This window comes from Thunnus albacares, chromosome 7 (genome assembly GCF_914725855.1).
Source record: "Thunnus albacares chromosome 7, fThuAlb1.1, whole genome shotgun sequence".
Lineage (NCBI taxonomy): Eukaryota > Metazoa > Chordata > Actinopteri > Scombriformes > Scombridae > Thunnus > Thunnus albacares.
The window spans coordinates 22,749,331-22,773,207 of NC_058112.1; the positions used below are offsets into that span (position 1 = coordinate 22,749,331).

General features: G+C 38.9%; 1 protein-coding gene across 5 annotated transcripts; it reads right to left on the bottom strand.

Moving 5' to 3' along the window:
• Positions 1 to 857: 857 nt before the first annotated feature.
• tasor2 (transcription activation suppressor family member 2) lies at positions 858 to 22,956 on the bottom strand. Of its 5 annotated transcripts, XM_044355466.1 has the most exons (23): positions 22,692 to 22,956; positions 20,197 to 20,345; positions 19,759 to 19,854; positions 19,584 to 19,656; positions 17,908 to 17,999; positions 17,675 to 17,812; positions 17,165 to 17,298; positions 17,022 to 17,038; positions 16,635 to 16,734; positions 16,432 to 16,526; positions 16,219 to 16,325; positions 15,893 to 15,965; positions 15,729 to 15,800; positions 13,365 to 15,551; positions 12,201 to 12,951; positions 11,563 to 12,019; positions 7,496 to 8,579; positions 4,173 to 6,766; positions 2,624 to 2,746; positions 2,381 to 2,534; positions 2,160 to 2,265; positions 1,790 to 1,971; positions 858 to 1,490 (listed from the first exon to the last, which is right to left on the bottom strand). In XM_044355466.1, exons 1-23 carry the CDS (start codon positions 22,792 to 22,794, stop codon positions 1,393 to 1,395), a joined length of 8,985 nt encoding a protein of 2,994 aa, XP_044211401.1. In that variant the 5' UTR covers positions 22,795 to 22,956; the 3' UTR covers positions 858 to 1,392. The 5 variants fall into 5 exon arrangements, with proteins under 5 accessions (XP_044211401.1, XP_044211400.1, XP_044211397.1 ...); XM_044355465.1 differs by having other exon boundaries at positions 4,173 to 8,579; positions 12,201 to 12,513; XM_044355462.1 differs by having other exon boundaries at positions 4,173 to 8,579.
• Positions 22,957 to 23,877: the final 921 nt, after the last annotated feature.

Sequence of the window (23,877 nt, forward strand, 5' to 3'; positions counted from 1 at the left end):
GACCAGGACACTCCTATTACAGATTATTATTCTCAGTGAGGCCCTCTTCTGGTTAAATAAAGATCATTGTAATTTTCCATTACACATTTATTGCATCACTTTGCCTACAACCACCTTTATTAATATGACTGTAAATATAGTTCTATATATGCCTCTACATAATACATTTGAACTCTACCTTGACACCATCGTCCACATGTCTGTGTAAAATAAACTTTCAACTCTGAAGCTCAATGGTATTTGAACTGTTAACTTTCTAATAGTAATATGTATGTGACCTATCACCTTGTACTGTAGCTTATCTAAACCATAATCAGTATCACTTTTTTAATTGCCTAGAGCCTAAACTTAAAGCAGACATACAGTAACTTTAAATAAGTTCACAAATAAATAAAACATATTTTCTAACATTAACACTTGGTGAATGCTGCCCAGCACTCTCAAAACCATGGCTTTCTACTGTGATTTAAGTGTTACTGACTTGGAGTATTGAATCTCATGCTCAAGCTCTGTAAATCCCACTGTGTAGAGAGAGAACTGTTCATTTTAACAAAATCAAACAAAAAACAAACAAACAAACAAACAAACAAAAAAAAATCACATTTTGTTTCTTGCCAAAACTAAATCTAGATTATTTTTCCAAGTTGAGTGAAGAGAGTTCATTTGCTTATTTGAGATGATTCCTTTTACAGCAACATGGAGGCCACTTCATTCTTGACATGTGAACAATGTTGTGGTACTTTTTTCCGTAAGAATAGTCAGGATCAAAGTGCAGATTCTTCATCCAGCATAGATGTTTCTTTTATAGCATACATTTAAAAAAAAATAAAATAAAATAAAATAATAATAATAAAAAATCAAAGAAACCAGTTTATTCTCAGTCAATGCACTGTACAAAGTGAATGTCAAACTTTAACATATTTAGCATTTGTTGTGCTGTAGTTCAACACTCTGTCCACAACTTCAACAGTGTACAGTATATTTTTAATATCTAACACACACCACTTGAAAATAGCCTAGTTTGGCTTGAACAGGTACAACTATCTAGGTTTCACCTAAAAACGTTAAATCTTTAGTAATGATTGTGCAGCAAATATATAAAGTCAGGATTGTAGAGAAAGACAAAATATATAGAATTTAGAAATCACATTTCAAATTTAAAAATACAATATGCTGAATGATAACTTATTTTACAAATGGACAACATAACCATAAAAAAAACATAACTATAAGGCGTTATTTACTGCGGCATACAAAAGACTTGTGCTGGTAAATGTAGTATGATTGAAATCACCGCTACTGGTGAGTTACTGGCTTACTGGCCAAAGAGTTTTTGATTGTTGTGTACTTGAAATAACACAACATGAGTTCGTCAATCTGACTTTCTTCAGGTCAGACTGTAAATGTTTCACTTGGAGAGTTTGTCAGGAAAGAGTTGACAGTCATTGTTAAAATTCCATTTCTCCCAAATGCATCGTCTGTTGTTGTATCTGTAAGAAAAATAAATAATTAATCCTTTTGCACTGCATAATAACTAAAACATTTAAAAGGTTAACTCAGACAAGTATCACTGTGTATGTTTTGGGGATTTTTTTTCTATGTCGAGTCGATACAGTAGGCTGTGAAGTGCTGAAACACTGAAAGCAATCACTCTTAATTATATAATACTGGACATGCAATGTTAACAAATTCTTGCAAACTACAGTACATCTCCAATATAAAACCACAATGTGATGGGATTCAATGAATTTCCAGGTATGGATAATGTATTAATACATTAGTGTCTCACCAGTTACAAAAACAAGATATCTGGCTGATACATTCTGGACTTGCAAGCGGACCAGACATGAGAGATAGTCGGGGCGATCTTTTGACATAAGATCACACTCGTGGTAGGGCAAGACCTCGAGAAGTCCAGCTTCTTGGCACCAGTTTAAGAAGTGCTTCTTCTCCTTTGCCTCTGCACTCAACCTGGACACAGAAGGAGCCATTTAGTTATTTGAGACACATTGTCTATTTTTTTGTCAACTGAACATAATGTTCAGATTTGTAATATTTCAAGAGAAAAGCTTTTTGAACAGCTGTGAACTGCCATATAGGGAAGTGAGAAGTCAGAGGTTTTTTTTTTAACATTGCATTTCAACAGGGCTGACCACTACCTTGCATTTTCCTTCAGACGACGGCTGTCTCTGTAGTGCAACATCCACTTCCACTTCCCCGTTTTGCTAAGCTCTTGCAAGATTTCTGACATTTTTTTCATGTTGCCTAAAAATTCAAACAAAGGTGAGATCATGAATTAAACTGGTATGAATTATAAGGTGTTTATGTAAACAACATTACATGCGTCAAAAAGCTGAAACTCAGTATCAAATAAACATACAAAGGCTGAGGGGCTCCAGTGCGGCTTTGTCAAGCACTATAAAACCACCCCTTGTGAAGAGTTCCTGGTGGGTGAGATTCACAACATCATCTGGTTCATCAATTCCTGCAAACTGCACACCCGGTGACTTCTTCAACTCCAGCAAATGTGGAACCTGACACAGAGGAGAGCAGAGACATTAACTCAAGATGATCTATTGGCTGAAGTCCCCTCATTATCTTTTTACACTAATTGATGCCTTACCTCACAAATGTGCTCTGCAATGTCTTCATTCCTGAGGATGATGAGAAGAGATGAAGAACTATCCTCACCAAGGAAGAACTCAGATGGCTGTACAGCAGTATGGCCCTCTGCCTCTAACTGTGCCTTTTGAAAATCAAGGGGAAATTACCTTTAAAATCACAATTAGGTTTGAACATTATGAAAAACAGAACCTTCAAAAATGGATTTTGAGGTGCAAAAAAGTGTAAAGACAACTATAAAAACTTCTCAACCCACTCCTGTTGCTCATGCATATACTCAGTGTGCTCCAGTCATATTTTCATCAAAATATGGATAAGCACATCACTTCTGTCTCAATCGACAGGCACAACTATGAAGCAGGCACTTAGTTCACCTCTGCAATGCATGTTTGATAACTTGTGCATATGCCTGCAAATTTCAAAATTATAGCAGGTGTGAAGACCTGGTGCACACGTTCTGTCACCACAACACAGGACCACAATCACTTCCTTTTCTACCTTCTTCAAAAACACACTGGCAAGACGAGAAAAACAAAACACGTTTTACAGTTTCAACAAAGACACGTCACATGGTGCTTTTCCTGCTTCCGTCAACATCAACAGTGGCCTTCCCATGTGTTTGCTGTAGAGTTGTTCACAGAGTATATGTGTCCAAAGTGCCCAGTACAGTGTCTAAAAGCAATGGCAACCCACCGGATGAGAACGCAAGATGGTGTGCAGGGCCCATGCTGAGCCCTGAAACACTTCACCTATGAGTGGCACAACTTTCAGATATTTCAAACATATTTCCTGACAATAAGTGCAGAAAGATCTTTATTGGGTCAACAAGCCAACTGGGAAAGAATGTAGCGGAAACACTGCAAGTGATTGGCTGGTCTGACTAAGTCACTAAACTCACATTACCACTTGATTAAATGTCTGTTCAGTTCTCTTAAGTTTGACAATACAGGATGCATTCAAGTCATTACCACCTGATTAAATTTTTGTGCACTTGCCTTTATCTACATTAAATAAATTTGAAAATTTGTATTAAATGTATCTTCCTTAACTTCCTGTTGAAGGAAGTGAAGCATTGGGCAGGCGAATAAATAACCTAGAACAGACTGTTGAAAGACCAGGATGTGGGTGCTCTCAAGTGCACACACACGCCTGCTCTTGAGTGCAACACAGTAGTGTATGAAGACTAAGATAGAGGCAATATATTTAGTCATATTTGAAAGGGAAATCTTACTCCAAGAGTATACTGAGCATATAAATGAACAAATTGGATTATACTGCAGAAATATACTGAGACATTTTGATTTTTCAAAATAAGTTTCTTCCACCATGAAAAATTGCAGTCGATCCAAGGTGACCACAACCCCAAATCTCCATTAAGGAGCAAATGTAATCTTTGTAACAGCACCTTTCATACCCAGATGAGTGTTACATTATCAAAATTTTGATTTTGGGTGGCTTATCGCCTTCATTAGTTTAGGAATGCAGGCTATAAAGAGTACAAAAATATAGTTATTAGGAATATTGCATTAAAAGTTGAAAATTTGTCTTACCTTGGTCTCCTCAAAGAAAGCATCATCTGATGTCACTAATATGTAGAATCTGTACTTTGTTCTACAGGATTTCTTCACAACTGAATTCAGATTACTTCGAAAGCTCTCATCCATCTTTCTCTTCATTTGACCACAGAAGTCAAAATGGTTACTTGGTTCAGTCTTTGGGTGAATTCTACCCATTCGGTAGCTCTTAGGTCTAGATAGGACCTTTGTGCCAGAACAAACATTATTCATCATTGCCTTGTACAGTGTGGTGCATTCTGCAGTCACACCAGAAACCCCAGCATGTTCCAGTGGGTTGCTAGTTGCTTGAGACATTCTTTCAAGATGCAAAGTCTTTTCTTCCTCTGTGGTGTCTGCCAGGGATTTCCTGTCAGACATGTCTACCATGATTTTTAGTCCAACAAGCGACGGTGCGTCCAAGTGATCCACTGTTTCCCCCTGCTCCTCCAGACCAGAAAAGTGCACAGTCACAGGAGTGACGCAAGGAAACTTTAATTTGTCATGTGTGTCCTCTTGGCAGATGGGTCCCCCCTTGCTCCTTTTCAAAAGCTGTTTCATTTGTTCTGAGAAGATAAGGCACTCCTGTTCCATTGATGCCTGAGTGAGGTCATCCTGCAGGCACCTTTGAGAAAGTTGCTCCAGAAAAGAATATGATCTTTCCTGGCTGGTGTTGTAGATTGTACATGCAAGGGAGCTTTGAGGTCCCAGAACAAGACTGTCATCTGTTATGCTATCATCTTTGTAATCCATGAGTGAAGCCAATGCGTTTGAGCAGGCTTTCTGATCCATGTTAATGTTCTCTTTAGTTGTTTGTCTGACTTTCTCAAGTGAACTGTATGTCAGTAAATGTTGGTTTCCACCAACAAGCTTAGAGGAACTTTTTGCAGACTCAAAAGACTGCATAGAGGTAGATAATGAAGAAATATTGATTAATTTTGAAATGCCTGTTCCTTGGTACTGGTATGAAAGATCTTGAAGTGCTAATTTTGCTTTATCTGAGTTAGATTTACTGTCATTAACATTTGATATCCAACTACTCTTGGAAAAAAGCTCACTGGCCTCCTGCTTATCATAATTTAGTCTTTCAGGATATCCCTTGCAACTTTCTGTCTTTCTCTCTAAGAGCATGGGAGTGGATGTGGTGAATGTGACAACAGGAATTTTAGCCAGTTTATTTTTTGAAGAGTTTTCGATTTGTTCTTCAATGATGCAATCTGTTTGACTTTCATCACTCTTTGATGGTTTCACAGCCATGACAGGACGTTGACTGTATGAACGAGGTTCATGGGTTAATTGGGTCTGTGATGTTATTTTATGTCTGTCTTGGTCAGTATTTGGTTTAATGGCTTGCAAAGACTCAGTAGAGGGAAGTGATCTGTATGGATGACAATCTTGCCCAATGGAGGTCTCCTGTAATTTACCTACTTTTTCAAAGTATTGTTGATGAACTGTTGAGTCAGTTTTCTTTAGCTGCAACCTAACACCAAGTACTTCCTCTAATTTACTTTTGAAAGGTGATATAAGCGAATGATCTGATGATTCTGCACTCAGTTCTTGTGAGGTAGATGCTGCCACCACTGCTGGCTTTGTATTCTTTATTTTATTGTCTGTAACTTTAGCTGCAGTGTGGCTTGGGGCAAAACAAGTGGGGATATGCTTGCTGCTGGGGTTAGGGGTTTGATCATGAGAGTGTTTCATGACATCTGTTTCATTCTGGTTGGATTTGTCAGTGTGTCTTCTTTTGGAGAGGAACTTGTCAATACTCTGTAGAACTCTTAGAGTTCTTAGTTCAAGATCAGGATGAAGACCATGAGGAGGGTTGTGATCACTGTTAACTGTAAACGTGTGACAACGTTTTTGCTCAACGGGCATTTCATCTTTTACAGGTGTTGAGCTTCTGCTAAGATATTTCTGTGTTAGGTTTTTGCGGGTTTCACTACCACTAAAAGCAGAAGTACTACTTGTGCCAGAACAAGGTATGTACTTATATGGTTTCTCATCCATAGTTGGAGTAGGGCACCTGTCGTCAGACTCACTGCCCAAAACCATTGGCTGGTTGGTTTCACTTACATCTAGAAGAGGGATTTTGTGAGCTGATAGTTCTGCCTCTTTACTGTACACTTTAGATGTACTGTATACCTCTATGGGTAGGATGCCCTTAGGGAAGGTAGTATCAGTGATAAATGGTATTTCTCTCTGGCCTTTAACGACTTCTTCAACCTTGACTTGTGGGTGTGAGACATGTGGTTCTACAGTATCCTCTCCAGATGTGTCTATTCCAATAAATGGGATTATAACCCCACTATGGATATTCGCCAAACCCTCATTTGATCTGTCTCTATTCCAATCTGTTTCGTCTGTCAATGTCACTTCAGCTTCACACTTTTGTGTAACCGCACACTGAGGTAAAGGAGACTGTTGACGGAATGGTTCTTTCTGAGTTGTGCTATCAGCCTTTTCCTCTCTCTCAATAGATTTGGTATCCTGATCTTCATGATCTTCACTACTTGGACCAAAACTTAAGTTTTTCATTACTTCGTTTTGGCTTCCTGTTTCAACAGTGTCCTTTGTCTGGGGAATAGACTCATCTGCATAAGATCCTTCTAATGAACAGGTGCTCTCATCAGACAGGGTTAATGCTGCCTTCTTGAAATGTGCCTTATCTACCAAACAAATGTAAGTTTCAGAATTTGCCTCAACTGCAGGTTCACTAAGAATAGGATCCATGCCTGATGGAGTGTCAGGAGCTTTATCTGAATTGGCATGTTCATCTGTCATGGCACTGCCATTTGCACACAGCTTCCTCATCTCAAAATCATGGCAGACATTTTCTGTGCTGTCTGCTTGAGGTGGTTGCTCTTCCAGTGGTTCTTGGCGATTACACTCTGTAATGCCATCCTCCTTTATTGAATCAGGGCTGTCACATATCATAGGTACTGGCTGGTCACTCAAATCACTGCCATCCTCCTTAGCAGAATTGCAAAGGTCTTTCTCATCCAGTCCATTTTCTTTTTCAAAGCAATTTTCATCTTTAATCACTTCATTGTCATGTCCTTTACAACAATCCTCATCTTCATTAATATTTTCAGCCTGGCCTGGTGAGAGTGCTTTAGGTTCCTCTGTAGCTAACTGGCTCTCATCTTCCAAAAGATTTCCATTGCAGACTGTACCTGATTCTTTGTTTGTTGATTCATCACCTGTATGCATCACCTTTGGGGAAGGTTCTATGTTGCCTTCTTGGTATGGGTTTTCTTTCACTTCCCAGTTGTCTTCCTTTCCTGTTTCAACATTGTCCTTTGTCTGGGGAATAGACCCATCTGCATAAGAACCTTCTAATGAAAAGGTGCTCTCATCAGACATAAGTAATGCTGCCTTCTTGATATGTGCCTTATCTACCGAGCAAATATACGTTTCTGAGTTTGCCTCAACTGCAGGTTGATTATGAATAGAATCCATGCCTGATGGAGAGTTAGGAGCTTTATCTGAAATGGCATTTTCATCTGTCAGTGCACTCCCATTTGCACACAGCTTCCTCAACTCCAAGTCATGGCAGACATCTTTTGTGCTGTCTGCTTGAGGTGGTTGCTCATCCAGTGGTTCTTGGCGATTACACTCTGTAATGCAATTCTCCTTTATTGAATCAGGGCTGTCACACATCATAGGTACTGGCTGGTCACTCAAATCACTGCCATCCTCCTTTGCTGAAATGCAACCGTTTTTCTCATCCAGTCCATTTTCCTTTTCAAAGCGATTTTCATCTTCAATCACCTTATCTTCATGTCCTATACAACAATCCTCATCTTCATTAACATTTTCAGCCTGGTCTGGTGAGACTGCTTTAGGTTCCCCTGTAGCTGACAAGCTCTCATCTTCCAAAAGATTTCCATTGCAGACTGTACCTAATTCTTTGTTTGTTGAATCATCACCTGTATGCACCACCTTTGGGGAAGGTTGTATGTTACTTTCTTGGTATGGGTTCTCTTTCACTTCCAATTTTTCCCCATCTTTAGATTCCGTTTCATCATGCTCAACTGTATAAACCACATCACCTGCTTCTTTGTTGTGGTCCACCTGTTTGTCTGTCATGGATTTGGATGAATCCATTTCATGTTTTTGCACCGAACTCATCTCTGTGTCTTCTGATTTTTCAATGCAATCTTTCATTTCCGTCTTCTTATTGTTGGATCCATGTAGCATGTGGCCAATTCCTGAACCGGTCCCATGATCCTCTGGCTGAACAGATACATTTTCTATCTCTTCTTGTACAGGAATTACTATTTCATCACCTTTACCAGATGGTACACAAGTGTGCTCCAGGCAGCCAATGTTTTCCAAAAGAGTACTTCTGACATCATTCACCACATTGATAATCTCTGTAGAGAGTACCATCTTTCTGTGACACTGGAAAAAGAAAGCATAAATGGCATATGAAAATTACATATTGTAAACACTGTGTTTCCTCAGTGAAAACCATGAATCCTGTTTCTCTTTGCAAATTTTGTTTTCAAACAATGTATATTGTAGATCACAATTAAAAAGGTAGACTATATCAAGTTGAACACTAACTGGAAATGTCTGTCAACATTAACAGAAGTATAATAAGGCCAGATAGTTGCTGCCTGACATACATGTGCAGTCATAAACAAAGGAAAAAAGCAAAATCTACAAAAATCTTAACTACTCATTCCAATACTAAGGAAATTGCATTGTTTTAGCATTAAATTTGGCTTGCTTTTCTGCTCACTCATCCACTTTGTGCCCACCTATCGTAAACACAAAGAACCCTTGATATAATATACAGGATATATTAAGGCTTTCCCTTTCAGTTAGTAAAATCCCTGTAGCCATCATACAGTATATCTGTGCAGCACAAGTATGGACAGGATAGACACTGCAATGGGCTCTTGGGAAGATATTTTTAAGGGTTTATACAGCTCAAACCATTAGGATTATAGGAGGCATCCTCAGGAAGCCGTGGTGGACTTCCATTTAACTGCCCATTGGAAAATGTTAAAAGGGATAAACAGTGCTGATATGATTGGTCATCACTGAAGCTCATCCCTACTTCACCTACAGATAATCTATTTCTGCTGTGTCAGGAATGTGCATGCCATCTTATGATGGAGGGGTTTGCAGGTACCTGTGCACCTGGGAACTGTCAGGGACAATAGTTTCTGGTAGGGTCTCCGTTGATGTGTTTTTTGGATTTGTATGTCCTTTTTTGTTCCTCCCAAAATAGTAATTAAGTAATATTTCCAAACACTTTGGATAAAAAAGAGCTATGCGCATGCCAAAAACAGTTGCATTGAGTGCTACTGTGGGGACAGCTAAAATACAGACATGATTGCCCATCAATAACACCTTTTATGAGTATAATTTTGCCCAACAGAGAATAACCAACCCCTATACCCTCTACAGTCCTTTATTAGAAGATCCTCATCTATGCTGATGATTGTATGCCTTACTATGTGACCAGGGCATAAACAGTGCATTCAGAAAGTATTCAGACCCCTTCAATTTTTTCACATTTTATGTTAGAGCCTAACGCTAAAATCACTTAAATTATTTTTTTCCCTAATCAATATCCCATATATATATATCCCATAATGACAAAGTGAAAAAAGAACTTTAGAATTTTTTTGCAAGTTTAATAAAAAAGAAAAACTGAAATATCACATTGACATAAGTATTCAGAGCCTTTGCTATGACACTTGAAATTTAGCTCAGGTGCCTTCCATTTCTCTTGATCATTTTTGAGATGTTTCTACGCCTTGATGGGAGTCTGTCTCTTCACTTGTGGTAAATTCAATTGTTTTGACATGATTTGGAAAGGCACACACCTGTCTGTATAAAGGTCTCACAACTGACGATGTATCAGAGCAAAAACCAAGCCATGAGGTTGAAGGAACTGCCTACAGAGCTCAGAGACAGGACTGTGCCGAGGCACAGGTCTGGGGAAGGCTACAAAAAATTCTTCTGCATTAAAGGTTCCCAAGAGCACGGTGTTCTCCATAAATCTTAAATGGAAGAAGTTTGGAACAATCAGGACTCTTAGATTCCTAAAGCTAACCGCCCAGCCAAACTGAGCAATCAGGGGAGAAGGGCCTTGGTAAGAAAGGTGACCAAGAACCCGATGGTCACTCTGGTTGAGCTCCAGAGATCCTATGTGGAGAAACTTCCAGAAGGACAACCATCACTACAACACTCCACCAATCTAGGCTTTATGACAGAGTGGCCAGACAAAAGCCTCTCCTCAGTGAAAGACACAGGAAAGCCCGCTTGGAGTTTGCAAAAAGGCACCTAAAGGACTCAGACTGTGACAAACAAGATTCTCTGGTCTGATGAAACAAAGATTGATCTATTTAGCCTCAATTCTAAGCGTCGCGTCTGGAGGAAACCAGCCACCGCTCATCACCTGCCCGATACCATCCCAACAGTGAAGCATGGTGGTGACAGCGTGATGCTGTGGGGGTGTTTTTCGGTGGCAGGGACTGGGTTGAGGGAAAGCTGAATGGGGAAAAATACAGAGATATTCTCAATGATAACCTGATCCAGAGCACTCAGGACCTCAGACTTGGCCAAAGGTTCACCTTCCAACAGGACAATGACCCTAAACACACAGCAAAGACAAGGCAGGAGTGGCTTAGGAACAACTGCGTGAATGTCCTTGAGTGGCCCAGCCAGAGCTCTGACTTGAACCCAATCAAACCTCTCTGGAGAGACCTGAAAACGGCTCTCAACTGATGTTCCCCATCCAACCTGACAGAGCTTGAGAGGATTTGCAGAGAAGAATGGCAGAAAATCCCCAAATCCAGGTATGCAAAGCTTGTTGCACCTTACCCAAGAGGACTCGAGGCTGCAATCCCTGTCAAAGGTGCTTCAAACACTGAGCAAAGGATCTGAATACTTATGTCAATGTGATAATTCAAATTTTCCTTTTTTATTTGCAAAAATTTCTGAAATCATGTTTTTGCTTTGTCATTATGTGGTATTGCGCGTAGACTGATGAGGGAAAAATATTGATGTAAACAATTTTAGCGTAAGGCTACAACGGTTGTCAATGGTTAACTGCCGAGAATGTTTTTTGGTCTATAGGTTAACTTGCATACACACTCTGCTAATGGATAGACAATTACGTGTTCATAACATCAGATATTTTTTTGAATGGATAAAGTAACGGTGTAAAATTGACTCCTGCACGGAGTGTTGCACTATGGGTTGTTCGTGGCCTTAATGTTGCTAGGCTAGGTTGTCAAAATACTATAATTTATAGTGAGTGTTCTATATCCTAAAGACCATCTGAAAATCACAATAAAACATTCAATGCTTAACAGTTTGTCTTTAACATAATAGTTACATTAGACCAAACTGGAAATGTGCTTACCTCATGTAGTCCCACTGGTGACTTGAGTAAGTTCAATGTTTCACTAGCTTCTTTCTGTTCCCTCGACACAGAAGTCTCCTTTCTGTTGACTCGAGGATCTGAAGTGACAATCTCTGCATTGCAGTTTCTCAGTGACAAGTCCAAAATCTCAGATCCTTGTTCCACGACAGAGATATCTTTTTTGCTGAGATCCAAAGCACTTTCAACGGAAAGGTCTGAAGTGTTTGTTAGAACTGGTAAAGGAGCAAATGAATTGGCCTTAAGCTCAGACTGAGCTGGGGCTGATACCGTTCCCATGGATATTTCCAAAGAATCACTCTCTTCTGAACATGGGTGTGTAAAGTTCGACTCAATGTGAAAGAGCCTAGCTGTTGACCGGCTATAAAAAAGACCTATCCACATGTGGACGATGAGCCGCAACTCTTCATTGGTGTCTTGCATGGAGAAATCCCACGGGCTATCAAAAATGACAAATGTATAAAAATTAGCTCTTTCAGATGATCATGTCATCTAAACTAAAAGTTAAATTTCCTACATATTGCCAACATTTAGCTAGATACAAACATGTTTGGAAAATATGTGACATTTATTGTACTTTTATGTCAAGATTGTATAAGTTAGTAACACAGTATACATACCCATGCAAGGCTCGGATGATAGCTCTATGCTTTGAGTCAGTTGAAAACTTGCTGTCTAGATTGAAGTCATAGTTTTCTTTCCATTGCCTTGTGACTTCAAGAGATCCATCCTTCTGAACAAAGGTACGGGAGTTTCTGAACTTTCTGAACACCATGTGTTTTTTAAGGGATTTTGGAGTCGTGAGGTTGTGTTCATCTCTGTCTTCCTGACCAACAGAGGGATGTAGTGTTTGAATTCCATTGCCATACATTGTTTGGTGATGGTGCAGCAGTCTAGTAGAACCACTTATAGGGGATACCTGGAAGGGTGTACCTGGTAAACCCAACAGTAGAGAGGAAGACGGGGGCAATGAGTAAGCATGTTCTTTAGATATCAAACCAACCAACTCACTGCCTCCCACAAGATGGCTTGGAGAAGGAGACTCAAGAGGCTGAATGGGTCTAGCAGCAGACTGTCTAAGCAGAGCATGAAGAACTGACTCTTGTTCAGCACAGGTAACATCTTTTGTAAGGCCACACTTCTTCAAACTTGACTCAGGTTTTCTCTCAAGTTCTGGTTCTGGTTGTGGTGGAACCTGGTCATTACTGGCACCGAGTGCCAAGTCAGCAAGTAAGTTCAAAGCATCTGTAGATGAGCAAGCAGTGTGCATTTTTTCCTTAACAGTCTTCCTGACAGAATTATCCCTAGTACACTCTTTGTTTTTGAGTTTTTCACTTGTATAACAAGCTGGGGTTTGAAAATGCAACCACCCTGTGAAGACAAAACAGAGGAGAAAAAAGAGACACTGCATGAAAATAAAAAGTAGCACATTGAAAGCATTTGAAAAATACCAGTGTATTACAATTATGAGCTTGTCACCGACATGTAAACTATGCTTTGTTTTCAAATGAATGGATTGGTTTAATAAGACAATAAGGCCACCTTTGGGGCAGATGCATGGGACTAGCAAAAATGCAATGCAAGCGAGAGAAGAGCAAAAGCAAACTAAGAAAGAGCAAATACTAAGCAAAGCACAGTGATAGCATGCTGAGGACAGTTGTAAAAGCGACAGTGACAAGAAAAGGGTCAGTCAGTTTCGAAGTCATGCACAATACTGAAGAGATTTTACACACCATGCACAAAAATCAACATTCCAAATCTCAGCATTTTCATATATGACTTACATTTCTTTTTAATATATTCCGCAGGGATGTCTTGGTGCTTTTTGAGTGTTTTAATCCTGCCCCTCCTTGGGAAAATTGATGGAGGCCTTTGTATGATTTGAGGTTGTTTTTCTGAAATGGTTTGTTCTTTTGTCTCTGATGTGTCTTTCCTTAGTTGAGTATCCTGCTCCTCAGTTTTCTTTACCTTATCTGGTCTCTCTTTAGGGGTCAGGCCTAAGGCATACGCAAAAAGAGGGTCAACTGACAGCATCTTTGAAACTTCCTTGACTCCCACATTGGTGGTCTGGACACCTGTAATTGCATCCGTACTCTTCAACATCTCACGGTCTGAGTCACCTTTGCTCTTCTTAAGACAAGGCTCAGGTTCTTTGGGGAGACCTGCAGTCTTTTCATCTGAAATGAGATCAGTTTTTCTCTTTCCCCTCAAAAGTACTGATTTAAGTTTACTCAACAGAAATTCACCCTTTGTAGGGGAGATTCTATCTGTGTGTTTTTCTTGAGCAGCTTTTGAGGGGGGAGTCTCTATGCTATCTTTCTTTGAAGAAAGCTCAGAACTCTCTGAATTCAAAGTCAATGACCCATTGCCATCATTTAACTGTCTCAAAATGCTGTGTTCAGGATTAACATGACTGACAATGTTTTGAAGATGGTTCCCTCCATCCTTGGATTTTGTCACCTCTGTCTCATCCACCGCTGTTTCTAGAGCAATGCTTGACTCTTGTTCCATTTCCACTGTGTTATGGGCATTTGCCGGGACATCAACCAATATTTCCTCTGGGATCTGTGCGTCTTTCGTAGATTGAAGTTTATCCTTTAAAGACTTAATCTGATCTGCAAAATCTACAGAGCCATGAGGAACCAAGATTCTTCCACATTCACTGATAACTGGCTTTAAGTCCCAGCGCTCAGTTTTCTTTCTCAGAGAACAAGTGTCAAGTTCCATTAAAATGGTGCTATCCAATGTCTGCTTTCCTGAGTCAGTTTCTTTCTCCACTGCTACTGCTAAACCAACAGTAGCAGATCGCAACATTCTATGTTTTGGTGATAGTTTTATAAATTTGCGCTTATGTCTTGGTAGTTTTCTCCAATCAATTTTTGGAGGTTCGTTGAGCTGCGATTGGCCTAATGGTTCCGTGGCCTTGTCATCCTTCTGACTCTTTAAGTCATCTATCTCCTCTGGTATTTTGACAGCTTGCAAACTGGGAGTCTCAACACGTGCTTTAGATGCCTTTTTACGAGCTTTGGAATGTCCTCTGCGTAGTTTCCTCCGTCGTGTTTTAGTGGGAATAGTGACCTGAGGGCAATCCAAAACACTTTTAGTTTTGACAGTCTCGTCATTCAGAGTGTTCACTCCTGCCGTTTGTAATTTGGCTGTTGAAAAAGCAGGAAGCTGAAAGTCATTATGCTTTGTTGCTGACACAGTACTGATCACGCTCAGACTCTCATCAGTGACAGTTCGCTCTGCCGAAGTAATGCTGACAATCAGCTCTGCTGGTAGGTCATCTGATGTAGGGGGAGTCAGGATAGTTTTTGCCCCCATATCATCAGTTTTGATCAGCTCAGTCAGGTCAGATTTTTCAGTGTCCTTGGTTGCATCTCCAGCTTGCAAATCATTTGGTACAACATCTTGAGAGACATCTGTTAAGTTAACCTGTGCTTCAGCACTTGTTAAACAACTGTCCACAGATGGCTCAATGTTTGCTGGAGATTTCTGGCCTGCTAACTGGTCTTCTGACCCCATGCTAACAGGACTGGCTGGTACCTCCTCAGGAGATGACAGACAGATGTACACATCATCATCAAGGTCTTCTCTTCGCTCCTCTTGTCCAGCTGTCAGGATTTCTGAGGCCTTGGACACCGGCAGTTGAAAGGAGGCTGGTTTGTTCAGGTATGACCTGAAGCTCTGCCATGCTCTGTTGGTCCACTCCGGGGATGAGTAGAGGTGTTTGTGGGCATCAGGAACATCATACTGATCTGGGAAGATGCTGGCTTCCCTGGAGGGACTTAATGCCAGCCCAGGATTTATCAGTGCAGCATAACTCTGCATATGCTGTGCCAACACATCACACAGATCTTCACTTGAGTCAATGGGTATTTTCTCAACTTCACCCTCTGCATAACTCAGTACTGGTAGAACCCGAAGAATTTCAGATGACATGAAAGCCTTCTTCTGTCCTAATTTTGTGTCTGTGATAAATTGAGAAAGAAAACTTGATTAATCTCTGCTTTTGCTATCTTGAATGTCATTAATCAAACAAAAACTAAAAAAGGTATTACTGAACAGGGAAAATGTCAATTCATGTAAGTGATATAAGAAACATATGAAATGAAAATATCCACTGTTAAACATCATGCTGTAATCACCTCTCTGTATAACTCGTGAGTCTGGAAACACAAACAAGCCTTGCAGTACCTCAGCTGCACTGGATCCAGTATCTAAAAACACACAAAGATATATGGCTGATCTCAACAAAGGCAGAATTCTGTATTTTTGTCATGAGACTGACAGAAAGCGTTTCATATCTTACCATCATATGTGAGGAAGTGGGAGGAGTGCAAGAGGATGAGAAAACCACCATCATTCAGCGGAATAGTGAGAGCCTGTGCAAAAGTTACAAAGTTTGTTGGTTTCTAGATGTTAAATAGCAAGTAAAATTCAACCATAAAATATCAATCATTTGCTGGTTACAGCTGTAAAACATAAGGGTTTGCTTGGTTTTCTGAATTTCCTATGACCACACAACTTTGGGCTCTGAGAAATTTTAATGGGTACTTGTCATTATTTTTGACATTTTATAAACAGAATGACTAAGCCCTACAATCTATCTGAAAGGTTAATAATAAACAAACTTACCAGATCTTTCTCCTTTATCTCCTGAAGAAGCACAGATAGTGAGCTTGTTTCTTCCACCACAGAAGAAACCAACTCAAACAGGATGCAGTATAAGCTATCCAGAAAGACTAAAAGATAGCAAAAAAGCCATATTCATTAAAGATATATTCATTAAACCTACTTGCATAGAAACATTAAATAAAGCAGGATTCTTTCTAACTTGTTAAAACACACCTTCACCAGAGAAGCAGGTTTCAAAGACAGCCCTCGGCAAGAACCGTCTCAGATCTGACATGGAAATGGCTCGGTCAACTTTCACCACTGGTGGCCTTCAAAGGAAACCAAGACAAAGTATAGAAAACATGCTATATGTATAGTCTCAAGCATTAAAGTAATTTAAGAATACTGCATGTTTTCTAGGTTCACATTTCACTTACAGTTTTGCAGGGATCATAGCCCCTGCTGTAGACCTCAGACCAACATCATAGAACTGGGTGCCTATTTGAAGTTGACCTCTCCAAGGCACGTAGTGAGAAACTGGAAAAAAAAATCATCAAATACAACAACTATTTTAAAAAAAATGATATACATGTTAATAAAAGTCCATTTTCAGTAAATTAAATATCTACAAATGACAAATAAATTACTGCCATTATACAGTACATTGCTATATGTTAGTTGTGATTACATATTATTTGAACTGTGGCTAAGATCAGCTAGTTTCTTCGGCTCAATTACCCATTATTAAATCTTATGACAGTGGTAATATACTTCTTTTTGATGGAAAGATATATGGAGTTTGCTATTTATTACATTTTACTTACCCTGTTTTTTCTCCTCACTGAAAAGAGAATTAGGGGGAAAAAAAGCCCATCAATATAACTTCAATATTCTAAACTTTTATAAAATGGTATTTGGTCAGGTACATATTGTATTTTAACACTAAGTATGTGTTGCTGTAGAGTACCTTTTCTCCTGAGGTGCTAAAAGAGATGCTTTGGTGTCTGTATATGAAAATGATACAATAGCAAATGGACAGGCAAGGCTGGGAGATTGGGCCGCTTCATTGCTTCCATCATGTAGCAGCTCATACATGTAATACTGCAAAACAAAAACAAAAAAGAGGCACTCAAACTGCATAATGTCCTGCATGTGCACTTTAAGAAGGTTCTCACAAGGGTTCAGCTACACAGAGATAAAAGATAAAACTGATTAGAGACAAACGGACGCCACAACATGTGAGCACTGATAAAGCACTAGTGACGTGCAACCTTTGACTGGAGCAGGTTATTTTGTGTTAAGAATGATTTCATCTACTTTTTCTGTACATTTGTTTTTCTACATAAAAGTGAGAGTGAAGTGGTGCTATGTCTGTATTGAATGACCTTTGTCACTGCAATCAATAAACAAATTAAGATAACCTCTAGATTAAAATTGCTGCTGCCATCATGGCACTCAGTCACATGCCTCTTCTTACCTGGGTTCTCTCAAATGCAAGAAAAGAACTGGTTTTGGCAGATACTGAAGGCAACTGTTCAGACATGTGGCAGTCAAACCCCCTGGTGGGTGCAGTGAGATTCTGGGTGTAGTTCTCCAAAACCTTTTTAACTCTCCCCTGTTGATAACAACAGAGGACAATTATTTGCTTCATAGAATTTTGTTTTCCTTTGAATGAAAAAACAATGAACACATCAACTCTTTTTTCAATACCTTTGTCAGCCTGATGATGGCAATGTATCCTGATTTCCCATGATACCAGCGATTCAGGTCCAGACAGTCAGAGTACATTGATATGTACACACCTGAGTAAACACAGAACACTTTCACTTAATGTGTATTCAGTTAAAAGTAAGAACAGCAAGAATCGTTTATTAGGATTTCATCACAATCATAAAAATTAGAAAATTACAACAATGTTTAACTCTGAAAACCTTTCAAACAACTAACACACCTATGCCACACCTTAAAAGATAAATGTGTCACAACTATCCAGGACACACCACACATGTAACAACTATCTGAATGACCCCACTCACCTCTGAACATGAACATGAAAACAATGTTACATTATATTCTGAATACAGTATGCTTTACTAGACCTTACTCCTGAAAAGATTTTAAAATAAAAATGAAATCTTTAATGAAGTTCAACAGGGGCGAACACTGTTAATACTGTAGGCACTGTAAATCTAAGTTTCTGAGAGGAATTGCAGTTCACAGTGGCATCAGGATGTAGCTAAAACACACAAAAAGTATTTATGGTTAAATAATTATAAAATATGAATGAGGATAGATGAAACAGTTGACAATGAGCGTCACTCAGCTACGTTTTCTTTCACATGGAAAATAACAGGTTTCTCAATGTAGGGAGTAAAACAGACAGTCAAACTGGTTTGGCAAGTTTGGTGTTTCCTTTATACTCACTCACCAGCAGTGAGCTATAAAAGTGGACTAAGTTCCAACATAACAGAATATTCCAACAGAATATACAGTATGCTAACAGTTTAACTTTTTAAAACATCTTTAACCATACAGAAATATAGTCAAAGTGTTTTTTTTATGAGAAGCTATATGAGGAAATCTGTTGTAGCAACATTGCAATCTGCACAGGAACCATAACAGATCAAAACAGGGACAGATGTGAAGTTAAACAGATTATCACTGTGTAAATTACATGTGACTCAGTGGAGCTCGTTTTCATGCACCACTCCAGAGTGGTTTTACACAACCGTTCACTGAAAAACAGCTTCATAAAAAGGACTTTGACCAAAGTTTATACCTGATAACTTCCACACTTATCACAGCCACATAGAGGGATAACAAACACAATCTTTGAGGCAACATTTTAATTTGAAGTTAAGTTAAAAACAGATACCTATAAACCATAACAGATACCTAGGACTGCATGTTACTATTAAATGGAATGAGTGTTTCCATGCACAGCTTTTAAAGACATTAAAAGCTGAATGCATTATCTTTCTATCTTCAACACGCTCCATATCCTGCACTGCTCAAACTTATGGTTTCTGTTTCACACCACAAATTCTTCCACTTTCATTTCTATACATTCATACAGCTCTTACTTTACTTTCAATTTCAATACCAGGGAAGCACCGGGCACACAACATGGACTACTCCTTAGCCTGACTTATACTACAAGTGTTTTGGAGAGTCTGCTTGCATGAACAATGTCCTGGATTTGGTCATTAAGGTAATAATTTGGGATTATATACTTTAAATCAAGGATAAAGGCTTTGCATGTTTAACTAAGTAACCAGTAAGTTATATGTTGACACTTAACAGGCTCTTTCCTGTATAGAAATATGACCTCCTGTTTGTTCCCGACTGTACATACACACTAGTGTCACAGTGAACTTATAATTTACCCTTCAGGGGATCTCCCAGAGTTGTACATGTGCTGTTTCCAGTGAGCACACCAGTTTCTCCAAGTGCTTTAGCCTTAAAAAACAAAACAATCAAGATAAATAAATATTAGAAAGATCTCTGAAGATTTGTTGAAACATGTATTTTCTTAGGTGTGGCAGTATTTCCTGTCTGTACCTTGTTGATATCATCAAAGAGCAAAAACCCATAGTTTTCTTCCAGATCCTCCTCTGAATATCCTATTTCTCTTCTCTTTGCTCGGAAGGCATTATACTGACATACAAAGACAAAGGGAGAAAAGGAAATAGTTTAAGAAGTGGTAAGAAGGTCATTTTGAATTCATGTTTGAGGTTCCTTTCCCAGCTTTTCATGAACTCATTTTATTCTTTAGCCAGGTATAAAGGCTATACTGTACAATACAAAGATAATTATAGCCACTGCTAGAACTAAAAAGAAAGAATTAAAAGTAAGGAACAGTTCACAAAATACTTTATTACATCAAACAGTGAGCTGCTATTAATTTATGTATGTTTAATCTCTTGTAACCATTATATGTGGCTTTATGTTTAATGACATTTACATTTTGGGACATAACGAGTAAGATAATGGACTGACCTTTTCTTCCAGTGCGGAATTTTTAATCAAGACAGCGGACTTGTATCTGAAAGACTGCTTTGACTCGTCGTACAAGTACGCACTTTGAAGAGGAGCCAAAATGTTGTTTTGAAAGTCGTCAGAGCTTTCTGACACAGGTATAAAAACACCTAAAAGTGGACAAAAAAGCACACATAAGCATAATATACAAGCAACAAGGCGAAATTACGGCAAACCGCGTTTCCTTTTTTCTGGGAAAAGTCGCCGAGCTATTTCACAATGCTGGGACTGTTTGTACTGTTGGGTACGACACCTCATCTACACGTCTTTTTCCTTCTTATGAAAGAGCGACTGTTAAGGATATATCTGAGATCGAGTTGGGGGCAAACAAATCCGATCCACGTTTAGGTTTAAAGTGAAAGTTACACGAGGGCAAAAAAAAAAGCTTGTCACCTTCAGTCGAGGCACCATCAGTCCCACTTTCCATTGCTTATGAAATCTGTCGTTCTCCCTTTGCCATTCGTTGAAAACAGTTGTCTCTGGTTTTAAACATCACTACAGAATTGCAAGGCCTCATATATTGGGTGTCCAAAAAACTTTTCAGAGTCACTTGAGCTTTCGCCGCAGTTTCAACAGACATACTAAATGCGACAACCAAACCAGGAAGTTACAAAATAACCGACAGTCGAATCCATGGTCCAAACACGTAGGAGAAAAAGACACCCAGTTTCATCCAGCTTGATCACAGGTGATTCATCCGTTTATTTATAAAAGCGTCTCGGTCTTCAACGTGTGTCCTTACGGGGGTGATGGACGCATGTATAGTCCGTTTCGAAAAAGAAACAGAAACCTATCGAGGCGACAGCGTCCATCTTGAAAGCCTCTGCTCGATGTGGTGGAGAGGAGATGAACACATGCCGAGGCTGCGCCTGTGGTTCATTCCTCCTGCGTCTAGCTTGGCTGTTTTCCTCTTTCCAGTCAGAAATCAATGATTGATAACGTAGCACAAACTGCCGCTGTCAAATGGTTTATAGCCTGACAGGAAACCGGTCAGTTCTTGCTGTATTAGAGCTACATTAAACATCAAATAAGAGTAGTTTCCTCCAGTAGAGGAAAGTACATTTACTCAAGTACTTCATTTTGAGGTACTTGTATTTTACTTGAGTATTTCCATTTTATGCTACTTTATACTTCCACTACATTTCAAAGGGAAATACTGTGCCTTTTATATTCCACTACTTTACTTTAGTTACTTTTCAGATGAAGATTTAACAACATGACCTACAAATGAACACTAAAATTTTATAGATTAACCAGTTTTATTTCATTTTATTATTTGGTAGGGACGATGCAATTTAACATAGTTCCAATACAGAGCATGAAACTGGTGTGCTACACAGAGAGTTTATAGCTAATGCTAATTTTCAACTCGTCCCTAGTTGGGCTTTACATATACAGTGTAATTAAAATATGCAGCTTTCATAATCATAAATTCACAGTGTACTACAGATAGGGAAGTTCAATAAAATATGCATACTGATATACATTGATTGCGATGTACAGTTTTATAGTTTATATGTGTGTGGTGTAGGATATCTTTTTACAATATGTGAGGGTGTAACAGAAAAATAGTTTTCCCTCTCCACAGGGAAGTCAGAGATCATGGTCAGCACCAGAGTGGCATATTAGGACCCGGATTTAGCTTGAAGTCATTTCAGCAAAACAGATGGTTTAAGGTTTAAAATTGCAGTTATAAAAAGGAAAAGGAAAGAATTACAAATGGAAAGATGGCGTTATATGGCCCATAGTTTTTATCCACCGTAAACATGATCATGTTTGCTTTCTTTAGAAATGTCACTTTCTTGACATAATATAAATGCAGTTGCCTGCTGCTGAGGGGCAAATGGCAGAAACGCTCAATTTCCATACTCCTCAACACATCCTGGATTAGCAATACCAAAGTTAACCATAATGACTTTAACAACACAAAACAAAAGAACAAAAAAGATTCCTACCTCTGTACTTGGGAAACGTCATTATCTATGCAGTTTTGTGTCATGCTGATCTACAAGCAGACTTTTTACGAAGTTAGCTAACTTACTAGCCAGAATTAAATTAATGTACTTATAAGTTAGCTAGCTAAACTGAAGCTGTAGCTAAACAAAGCTAAATGTGAAATTTAAATAATGTCGTTTGCTTTCCTATAAATTGTTGGATTAACAATATCAAACACAATTTAATTATTCGCTTTCAGCATTTGCTAGTGACAGAATCAGTTCGCTTGAATGTTTTTCTTTTTGCGAACTTCTTCTTCTTCTTCTTCTTTGGTTTTACTGGCGGAGTACAAACCAATGTTAAAGGCGCATGCCGCCACCTGCTGTATCGGATTGTAACGACAACAAAAACAAACAAACAAACAAACAAACAAACAAACAAACGAAAAAAGGCTTTCTGAAGAAGTTACAAGCTACATATTAAACCTATTTCGTTTAAAAATTAAACAAAGCCCTTTGAACCTCCAATTGTGTATCCCCTGTCTCTTGCAGGCCTTGCTCCACTCGCTTCCCACCCTCCGAGTCTGAAAAGTGAAGCCAATGCGGAAGTGACTTGAACCTGCATTCTCTGTAATGGCCATCAGGGGGTGACTCCACTGGCTCCAAGAAGTCCGACTGTATGGAAGTCTATGAGAAAATGCCCCTACTTCTCACTTGCTTTATTACCTTTCCTAATGTTTATTGTCTCAATCGCTGGCTTCAAATCTTCTTCAATAAATTATGATGTTCATTTGGTAAATTATAGTCCCATTTAGAGTAAAATAGACGATAAAGCGGAGTATGCTTTGGGGCGTGGCCTTGTTGTGATTGACAAGTCGCTACCACGGCGGCGACGATGTTGGTTGTAATGCGTTTGATTGTACTGAAACACCCTCGACGGAATCGGATGTTCAGTTTTTCCGGTAAGTACATTTTTGTTGGTTTTAAGCCTGTTTTTCGCTAGCGAAAATTAGCATTAGCATTTTCACAGTTAACCATAGACTGTAAATGCACCATGCTAACCAAGCTAGCAGCTAGTATTATGATCAGCTCCACCCTGTCGCCCAAATATGGTCACTTCTGGCTCCAAAAGGCCCAAGATGACGACGGTCAAAATGCAAAGTCGAGGCTTCAGTTCAAAACGGGAGCCAATGGCAAGGCGTTTTAACATTTAACCGAACCACACTTCTATCTGTATTTACATTTTAGATATCCATAATAGCATTTCTCCTTGTCAAAATTGTATTCTCACTGAATGGTAATTAAAGATATCCAGAATAACATTATTACTGGTAGAAATTGTATTTGGATATCTACAACTTTGACTGTACTAAATTAGTCAATTTTCACATCTAATAGCTAGACTGGGTATGTATTGCAGATATCTGTAATTCAATTCTTCCTAGTCAAAATTAACATTTCAGGTATCCACAATGACATTCTTCCTATCCATTATTGTCATTTCAGATATCCACAATGTCATTCATCCTAGGACAAATGATGTCATTTTTGCCGTTGTGGATATATCTGCAATTGCATTGTTTCTAGTCATAATTTTACTTGTAGATATCTGAAATTGCATTCTCTTAATTCCTTTGTCAAACTCTGGAATGAATATACCCACTGCTATGTGTTTATTATTTGAGTGTTTTGATCCATCTGTAAAAAT

Coding starts and splice junctions, on each gene's coding strand:
- tasor2 (XM_044355462.1), bottom strand. CDS start 22,794: ATGCAGGTTCAAGTCACTTCCGCATTGGCTTCACTTTTCAGACTCGGA. Junction 12,020..12,200: donor ATCATCCGAGCCTTGCATGG/GTATGTATACTG, acceptor CATTTTTGATAG/CCCGTGGGATTTCTCCATGC. Junction 8,580..11,562: donor CACCAGTGGGACTACATGAG/GTAAGCACATTT, acceptor TTCTTTTTCCAG/TGTCACAGAAAGATGGTACT.